We start from the raw sequence: 9,372 nt of genomic DNA on the forward strand, positions 1-9,372 counted from the left end.
AGAGAGAGAGAGAGAGAGAGAGAGAGAATACAGTTTATTACTACTATTCCTGTTCGCTCCAGCAACAGACAGCCTGCAGCTCCGCTCATTCACACGACACTTTACTTTTTCAGCACGTTTTGCACGATAAAGTCTTTTATTTTTTAAAGAGCTATTTTAAAAAAAGTGCATCAGAGCGGTGACAGGATGCATCACATGATCAAATGTTCAATGATCTCAATACGAAAAGACAAGAAAAGCCGTGAAGCAATGTTAAGAGCTAAAGCCGAAGCAGCAGTGCATCCTCGGTGCGGCTGATGATAAAATCAGTATAAAAATACAGGGACACAGGGAAGCATTAGTGGTTTATCACAACACACTGGGAATTTGAATCTGCACATATATTACTCATTTATTTTCAAAATTCTCAGCATAAAAATGGATTTTCTCCTCAGAATGCTGATCTGGAAGAGATCTAAATCCCTTTCCTTGTCCGGACGATTCAGCCGGATCATTTATACTCTGCCCACACTCCGACGGTCTTGCCGTCCCACTCTGAGGTGGACAGACACTTGACGAAGAAGTGTCCCAGGTCGTGTTTAGAGATGGCTCTTCCTTTCAGCATGCCCTCCGCCACCATGTAGCTCTCAGTCAGAGGGAGGTCGTCTGGAGGGAGCGAGACAGAAACAAAACTTATATTTAAAAATGATGCTCTCTTTGTCTGCAGTTGCAGAGTTTACAATTATGCCGTGCACAAAAAATGAATTAAAAAGGTTTGATTTAGCTTTTTAATGTTATTGTTTAACTGTGCTTTGGAGCAAATTCATGCAAAGTAATGTCTCGAGTCATTATTTTTTAATTATTATTATTAAATTAAATGTAATTGTGTGTAGAACTTTAAAAAAAATCCATTATTCTCAAATGAATTGAATGAGATTGGCTGACTGCAGCACTTTTACGGCAGCAACACATTTTAAAAGTTCTCTTCCACTTTTTTTTGTTTTTAAATCAAGCTTTACTTTCTACTTCCTACTGACCAGCAATGTGAGGGGGCATGGCGGCCACGTAGTCCAGCCCCGATGATTTCAGCATCTCGTGCATCCGTTCATGGTCCTCTGTCACAGGAAGCATACGGGGCGGGACTTTGGAGCGATCCCACAGCAGAAAGGCTGGGAGGGATGAGGACAAGACGCCGTTACAAACACACTTATTCCTAATTGTCTTCACTGTACTGCTCATCTGAACTTCATCACTTTCTGTCAACAGTGAGTCGTACCCGACATGCAGCCGACCACTTTGCAGATCCCACGAGCCTTCATGGCTTCAATGATGTTCTTCGTGCCTTCGGACATCATGGTGGTCGGGCCTGGCGAGCACAGATCAGATCACAAGTCAGATCACATGTCAGATCACGGGTCAGATCACATATCAAACACATGTCAGATCACAAGTCAGATCACATGTCAGATCACAGATCAGATCACAAGTCAGATCACATGTCAGATCACAGATCAGATCACAGGTCAGATCACAAGATTTAAGACTTCAAATGTGTTAATTTTTAGTAAATGGATCAGAGCAACACTAACAGACCTTTTACAAGGTAATGCATGAATAATGAACTCTATTACCAGATTCTGCATTCATATGACAGCCGATGGGTTGCAAGACTGTCAATAATGTAAAAGTGAATGGAGGTGTTCTGTTATGTAAATTTGAATGCAGGATTTTTACTGTAAATTGAGCATTATTGCTATTATTGTTTTCCTACTTTTGATTAATAAGGTCCACCTTTTTTTATAAACAGTGTGTTTCAGATTGTGTCACACTGATACAATGACATAGGGCTATGTGTTGTAAAGCTCGTATGGCGACCTCTAGTGAATATTTTCCACTATTACACCATTTAAAACTACAATCCTTGTGTAAGGTGAACATGGTCAGTTGTGTAAGGATCGACATGAGCCTTAACAATGCAAAGAAACCTTCTTAATGAGGTGTGAACATGTCAGAAGAGCCGCAAGCGACACCTGTAAGAGACGTGATGCAAATCAAGCATTCAAAGTATACAAACTATATTGTACTTCAAATTAAAGCTTACTTTCAGAATAAAACATCTTTCAGAAAAGATAGGGAAACAATCTGTCTGTCTTTGCCTGGACAGGACATGTATTCTCTTGTGTTGTGATGTCATGCCTACTGTAAGGAAGTTGATGTTGTGGTGACTTACTCAGGTTGTTCCTGGTGCCCAGGATGATGACGGCAGCGTCCTGGCCCTCCATGGTCTTCTTCACGTCCTCTTTGTTGAGCACATCTCCCACCACCACTCTGGCGGCCTTGTGGTCGGCGGGCAGCTTGGCGGGGTCCCGCAGCAGCACCGTCACGTTGTATCCTGATGGAGGAGACATGGGAATCAAACACACCAACATCATCACCGGGATGTTCTGAAACATCTAATAACTGTCCTACAAAGCTACATTTTGTCTGACTGATAGCCTGATGCCGTTTAGAGGTTTCTGTGGTTATGTTTTCTTAAATTCATATGATTTCTCCTTTACGTCTTGCAGGATCTCATGACGACTTCATCAAGCTCATGAAAGAGTTGTCAGGAGAAGTGGACCAACGAGAATCACGACCATGGAGGAGCAGCTGGGGGTTAGTGACATGTCGACAACTGACCATTTCACCTGGTTGGCAGCCCTCACACTGAAGCTGTCACTTTCAGCTGATTGGTTGGTGTGCAGTGACTGTCGCGTGTGTTGTAATCATAGGAAGTGTGGTGTTTAAATCCAACAGGACGACATGATCACAACTTCTTCAAACCGGAGTTGGAATTAAACAGAAGCTCCTGTAACAACTTCACCCACTGCATGAAGGAGATCCCGCCCTCTCTGTACAGGCGAGATAGTGAGCAGCTTCCACTATCAGCTCTCTGTGACTCAGCAATATGCTGCTGACCGTGTAACGTCTGACATGACTCGACGGTTTTTTTCTTTTGCTCCATGGTGAGGAGGGAGACAGGGAATAAAAATGCTGCTAAATGAAATGACATAATCGTGTCATGTGACATACTGTGAGTGTGTCTGTAGCTTATGTTTTTCTAGAGTTTAATTTCGGCTCCCAATGTGCGTTTAGAAATAAAGAATGTATTCAAGTATACAAGTAATTAAGGAAATAGTTTAACCTCTTAAAATATGTTAATGGCATTAAATCAGATTGCATTATCAGCGATCTTTAAAAGTGTACCTTTAAGTTTTAGTTTTTAGATTTAGTGGACACAATCAGAAATCCCCATAGTTTTGACCAATTGCTATGGATCCATGTAATAATAGTCCGACTGTAACAGCAGTGTAAAGTTACTAAAGGGAACCTATTGTGGCCAATCAAGAGCCGCTGATACATAATCTGTTGTATTCTGATCTATTACATTCTGATCTATTGTATTATGTTTTATTCTATTCTCACTCCTCACCTGCAGCCACCGCGAGCGGGAGTGTCGCGAGCCCGGTCATTCCCGTGGCTCCAAATATCGCGACGTTTTTGATGGAGTCCGACATCATTTGCATCAAGCGAGTTCCACAACACAGCAACAACAACAACTTGACCGGTTCAAACTGAGTCCGATGTGGACTTTTCTTTCAATTTAAAAAAATTCCCATTAGACATGTGTATGAACCGCCTCTGTCATGTGACAGACGAGAGGCGCTTCCGCTACTCAGACTCCTCCCACTCCACGAGATTTAAAGGAGCTCTGACAGACCTGCTCCAGTCTTGTTACTACTGTATAGTTATACAACAATTTAAAAACACACTGTTACAAGTTAAAGTCCTGCATTCAAAAGTGCCTAAAGTATCCCTTAAAGTATTGTCATCAAAACATACTTAAAGTACAAAAAGTATTAGTACTCATTATGCAGAATTGCCCTTTTCAGAAGGGTATATCATTGGATTATATACTACATCACTTAAATGTTGCAGCTGGTAAAGGTGGGGCTTATATCAAATACTTGTAAATTGTTCAATAATTGAACTGTGCAATATTGTACATTTCAAGAGAAAATCATATTTAATTCTGATTTGTACTATTCTTGCATTTATATTTTACACACTTAATGGATCGCTTGTTTGCACTATGCTTGTTGTTTGTGGTTTATGCATATATTTCTTATTTTTTCATTCCATATTTTATTATTTACTTGTATTCTCCCCATATATTGTGCTATATATTGTAGCATTATGTACACTTACATTTCACATAGACCTTTGTTTCCATTTTTTAAATTTTAAGCACAATTTTAATTTGTGCTTATGTATAAGAGCCACTGTAGTGTACCAATTTCCCCCCGGGGCTCAAAAATAATTAATATGAAGTATTTATAATAAAGGATTTATATTTTGTATTAATTGTCTGCAAGTATATGTTGTCAAATAAATGTAGTTGAGTAAAAGGCATAACATAGCATACAATGGAAATACTCAGACAAAGTACAAGTACCTGAAAATGTTACTGCAGTAAATGTACTTGGTTACTTTCTACAGCTGCTCCCCAGTCGAGTCTACTTTACAGATTTGAACTAGTCTCAGTATTACTTGTAAGTCATTAAAGGCTTTCTGACTCAAAGCTGGTCTTATTGAAAAGTTGGCAATTTGCTTTAATCAAAATATGAGATTCAAGTCCTGCCTCATCTTTCTCACATTAAATGCATTTGATTATATTGTCTATGGGCATCTAAATCATAAACACTTTAATACTTACACTTAATTACTGCAAAGAAACCCTGTTAATCAAGTTTTAAAACAGCGAATATGTGTGCAGGCCTGGATATCATTGCTGAATGTTAAAGAGATGATTCACACTGTGGCAGAGGGCTCTTCAGCAGCCAATGTTGAGAAAAGGTCAAAACAAATTCTGCTTTTAATGTGGTGACTACAGGAGGCTGTGCTGCTTTTTCACTTCTTTTTTTAATTTAAATCCATCTCCTCAGGGCTTCCAAAACAGACTCACTTTGAAAGTGAATTCAGGTGCACTTAGCTCTTCTTGTCTTTGTAGTGGAACAGGGGCGTTAAATCCTTCTGCACAAGTGTTTCTAATGTAGAAAAGAGGATTTATTAAACAGTGCTGCGGTTCCAAGCTCATTATAGCTGATTCATATCGAAGCAAACAACCAACCAGAGATTCCAGTATTCAGTGATGTTAGAACAGCAAGAAGAAGTTAATATCATTAGATGTCTTGATAGGAACAAATGTGTATGTTTAGGCCTATCTCACGAATAATTCATAAGTCACTAACGCACAGCTAAATACATTGGTGTAATTATGATCTATTTAATTACTTTACAATTAAATGCAGCACAACAGCACAAAATGCAGCACAGCTTTTTTTTGACTAGCAGTTGGATCAAAGTGATTACAAACACAGTTAAATTGTACATTATTAAAACAATATCTTTTTCTTTTTTTAAAGCTTTTAAACCTCGTCTACCGCTGTAAAATGATGTTAAAGCACGGCCTCTTGTGGCTTCTTGCTCAAATTAGGCACTGACAGTCTCACTCTCTCTCTCTCTCTCTCTCTCTCTCTCCCTCCCATCTCCCTCTCTCTCTCTGCTCGCCGCACTAATGCTGATATTTCTCTCCAGCATCACCAGCGGAGAGGAAGAGGAGGAGGAGGAGGAGGGAGAGGTTGTGTCAGGTGGAAACGTGGACCTCTATGGATATCATCATCACCCTCCACCGGCTCGCATCCTCAGCACCGACAGCATCTCCCGGCCCGCGGTCACCGCTGCAGGCACACAGCGCCCTTTTTATGCGCCAAGGCATTGCATCTCCACGGTGGAGCCTCTGCGGGCTGCTTGCTTCAGTAATTACCCGAAACAAACCGCTTCGTCCTTGTAATAATACGGACTAATCGAGGGAAGACCCTGCCGGAATAAAAGCGGCGCGTCAGATTCCTCCATTGATAAACCGCTCTCCTCATCGATTCAGCCAAACGGTCGTCTTGGGTATAAGAGGCGGACCAAAGCGATCCAAAAAGACTGACGCTGAAGCTGAAGGTAAGGCCGATAGAAGGACGAGAGGATGATTCCGTTCTCCACGGGATGTCGTTTTATTCAATCACTCCCTGTGTGAGAGCAAGGAGTCGAGGTGCACGGTGTTTTTTCCCCCCTTTTTTTTTGTTGCAGGGACGCTGGCCTGCAGTTTGGGTGCAGGGTACCGCAGTGAGGTTACATGTCTTTCTTACAACTACATGTGTTACATGATGCATGCCTGGAAAAGTTACGATGCCTCTCTGCCAGAGCTGCTTGTCTGTCATTTGAAAGGGTAAATGGGTCAAGAAGAAGCCGAATAGCGGCCTCGTGTATGGGCTTTGTAATGTTGTTGCATGTTACACCGGATCAGTTTAGATCAATGTGCATTATAACCGATCACTTTAAATTGTAGATGGTTATGTTGGGTTCTGTGGCATTTTGGCAAACTGTACCCCCAATGCAAATAGCAACTTCCCAAGCGACACATCTCCACAGCAATCATATAAATCCCTGCAGGAAAGTGTCTCTGTTCACTGTGTGACCTGACATTTCTGGTATCAGTTATTCCCCCAATTTAGCTGTTTTATATATAGGGGGATGAATTGATTCAGATTATTCTTGTGCTTTTAGTGAGACTAGGCCAACAGCAGCAGCATAGCTCGCTGTAGCAACACAAGAAGAAGCAGATGCACTGTAGCCTGTCCACACTTAACGTGGTGAGTTTTGATCGCATCTGCAGCGAAATGTGACCACTACCTCGGCTGTGCATTGAGACGATCGGTGGCTGTTTTATTATGGGCGCTATTTGTGGCAAACATCTATGCTGGCTAAGTGGGGAGCTAATGCAGAGGTGTGCAGGCAGGTGTGGGTCAGCTGGCTAGCTTTGGTTTGTTGGTGCAAGGTGTGTGTGTGTGTGTGTGTGTGTGTGTGTGTGTGGTGTTGGAGGGAGGGTTAATAGCAAAGAAAAGATTAAAGCAGGCAAATGTTTCAATTTAAAGGCAGTCCCAATGAGCAGTAGTCATTCATTTAATACAGTAATTGTATTAAATATGATAGCAAACCACCAGCTGTCCTGCTGGTAACTTTAGTGACATTAATAGAGCCAGTTTGATCCCCCCACTCTGATAGTCTTCTGTTGTTCTTTTTATAGCAGACTTATACATAATACATAATAGAAAAGTGCTTTTTGACCTTATTGTATTATGTGGAAGTTAAAAGCCTGTGGTGTCAATGTTCAACTTGTGTAATACACTTACAGATGGTTTGGTCTGTGCTACCCAGTTTACCATATAGTCAATTTAGTACACTTTATGGTATTACATCTTGTTTAGTACCTCTACTATTTATATAATACCAAAATAATCTGATATCCACATTGACCCCTTGTCCTTAAAAGTGTTATGAATCCCTTCATATTGCTACTGTAGTACATCTGGATCTAGTGCTTAGAATTACAAATGTGTGTGTGTGTGTGTGTGTGTGTGTGTGTGTGTGTGTGTGTATGTATATATATATGGCACAGCTCTATTACGGGATAGAGTTCTTTTTGACACCCTTCTTGTCGTCGCCCTGTGGTGTCTGGATGACAGACAGCCTCTCTGAGACACTGAAGCCCTCTGCTGCTGCTCCGCTGTTCATCGGACCACAAGGTGACAGTTTTGAGTGAGACTGGAGGTCTTTCTCGCCGACTCAGGACTGGGCGTCGGCTGCTGCTCTCACTCTCTCTCACAGATGTTGTTTCACTTTGCTGAGGTGAAGTGACTCAGTGCTGTGTGTATAGTGCGTATCGCGTGACGTCACGATGAAGCACTCGGTGCATTTGTGTGAGAGAGAGAGAGAGAGAGAGAGAGAGAGAGAGAGAGGGAGAGGGAGAGGGAGAGAGAGAGAGAGAGGGAGAGGGAGAGGGAGAGAGAGAGAGAGAGAGAGGGAGAGAGAGAGAGAGAGAGAGAGCCTTCATCCCTGGAAGAACAATCTAGGTTTCAGATGTTTTTGCAAAGGGAGATCATTCTGTAAAAAGTTGTGGATAAGGTTTGGGTCGGAATAATTGTTGAATTTAAGTTTGAGGTTGAATGTCTCATCGGGGTGCTCATGACCTCAGACTGAATACAAATGATGGCTCGAGGCTTCATCAAAATGTGTCTTTTTTTGCTGCTTTTTTTGTTGATGAATCAGCAAGACATTCAGAAGAAACAAACTTCACCACTGCTCTGATAAAATACAGCAGAGCAGAAAACCTAGTTAAATAAATAGTCAGAGCAGTAACATAGAGGCACAGCAAAATTCTAAACAACAGTGTTAGGTGGTTTTAAACAAGTATATCAACATCAGTACACACGGCGTAGTAACACCCACCCTTAATAAGTACTATTTTCTTCACCATAATCCCCAGAAACTGACTGTCGGTTTCGGTAAAAGTATCCCAGAGAAAAACAAACTATTACATATTTAAGATGTCATCTACATCACAGTGTTTTGCTGCTGAGGCTGCACAGTATTCACTTGTTGTGGCATGTTGTTTAATGTATATGATCATCAGTCATCAAACGGATTAGCAGGCCATGTTTTATAAGCATATGACATGTTGTACTCTGTTTCTCAATACATTTAAATCTGGAGAATAAGGAGGTTTCGTTAACGTTCCTCAGACCCTCCAAACTGAATATAATTGATGCCCAATCTTTACATCAATCAATAGAAATCCTCCCATATGTCGATGGGCAGATGACATATCAGCCTCGTAGCAGAGGTCAGCCTACCTTTACCTCTCCTTTACCTCTCCTCTTCCACGTCAGCCTTTCTGGCTCCCTGTAACATCTCTCTTCTATAAAATCACTCCCTCTTGATTACGACTGCCTCTCTCACTCAAATCTAACCTAACCTCAAAAAGAGATGGACGATCAGAAAGTATTCATGGGAAGGAAAAAAAAAGGAATATTGCCAGCTTAATCAATCAACTTACCTTTTAGGCTACGTGTCTGCTACACAGCTGTCATCATTATGTAAAAATCCACTCTATAGATACCCTCACCGACTAGTGCTTGCTTGCAGTCTAAATGAATCCTGTACAGTGTACACCATGTGTTTCAGTCTCAAGTTGGTGTTTGGTCAGTCGGTGACATCCAGTATTGTAGAATCCACCCTGATAACTGTTGGGCTAAGGAAACCGTGACCTCTGGAGGAGGGAGGAAAGGGTCTGATGAGGGGTTCCTAAAGAGGGGATCTGGGCCCACTTAGTTGTTTGCTGTTTGTTTACTCTTCAGAGGTTACTACAAGATCAAAAGAATACAATGACACACGTGTAATTCTGGATCAAGTCACATTGTTTTACTGACTCAAACCACAGACGTTTCTAAAACCTTAGATGGA

At 41.4% G+C, this 9,372-nt stretch overlaps 1 protein-coding gene across 1 annotated transcript; it reads right to left on the reverse strand.

Moving 5' to 3' along the window:
• Window positions 1-332: 332 nt before the first annotated feature.
• Window positions 333-3,629, reverse strand: blvrb (biliverdin reductase B). Its single transcript, XM_076112052.1, has 5 exons — window positions 3,452-3,629; window positions 2,210-2,371; window positions 1,256-1,345; window positions 1,017-1,148; window positions 333-645 (listed from the first exon to the last, which is right to left on the reverse strand). The coding sequence occupies exons 1-5, from the start codon at window positions 3,543-3,545 to the stop codon at window positions 491-493; spliced, it is 633 nt and encodes a 210-aa protein (XP_075968167.1). The 5' UTR covers window positions 3,546-3,629; the 3' UTR covers window positions 333-490.
• Window positions 3,630-9,372: the final 5,743 nt, after the last annotated feature.

This window comes from Anarhichas minor, unplaced genomic scaffold, assembly GCF_050575085.1.
Source record: "Anarhichas minor isolate MPS153535 unplaced genomic scaffold, ASM5057508v1 ptg000046l, whole genome shotgun sequence".
NCBI classification, from domain to species: Eukaryota; Metazoa; Chordata; class Actinopteri; order Perciformes; family Anarhichadidae; genus Anarhichas; species Anarhichas minor.

What these genes read in the sequence shown, in the direction of transcription:
- blvrb (XM_076112052.1), bottom strand. Translation starts at nt 3,545, where the DNA reads ATGCAAATGATGTCGGACTCCATCAAAAACGTCGCGATATTTGGAGCC. An exon ending in AGTGGTCGGCTGCATGTCGG is followed by an intron (nt 1,149 to 1,255) that starts GTACGACTCACT and finishes CATCCCTCCCAG; the next exon opens with CCTTTCTGCTGTGGGATCGC. An exon ending in CATGCCCCCTCACATTGCTG is followed by an intron (nt 646 to 1,016) that starts GTCAGTAGGAAG and finishes CGCTCCCTCCAG; the next exon opens with ACGACCTCCCTCTGACTGAG.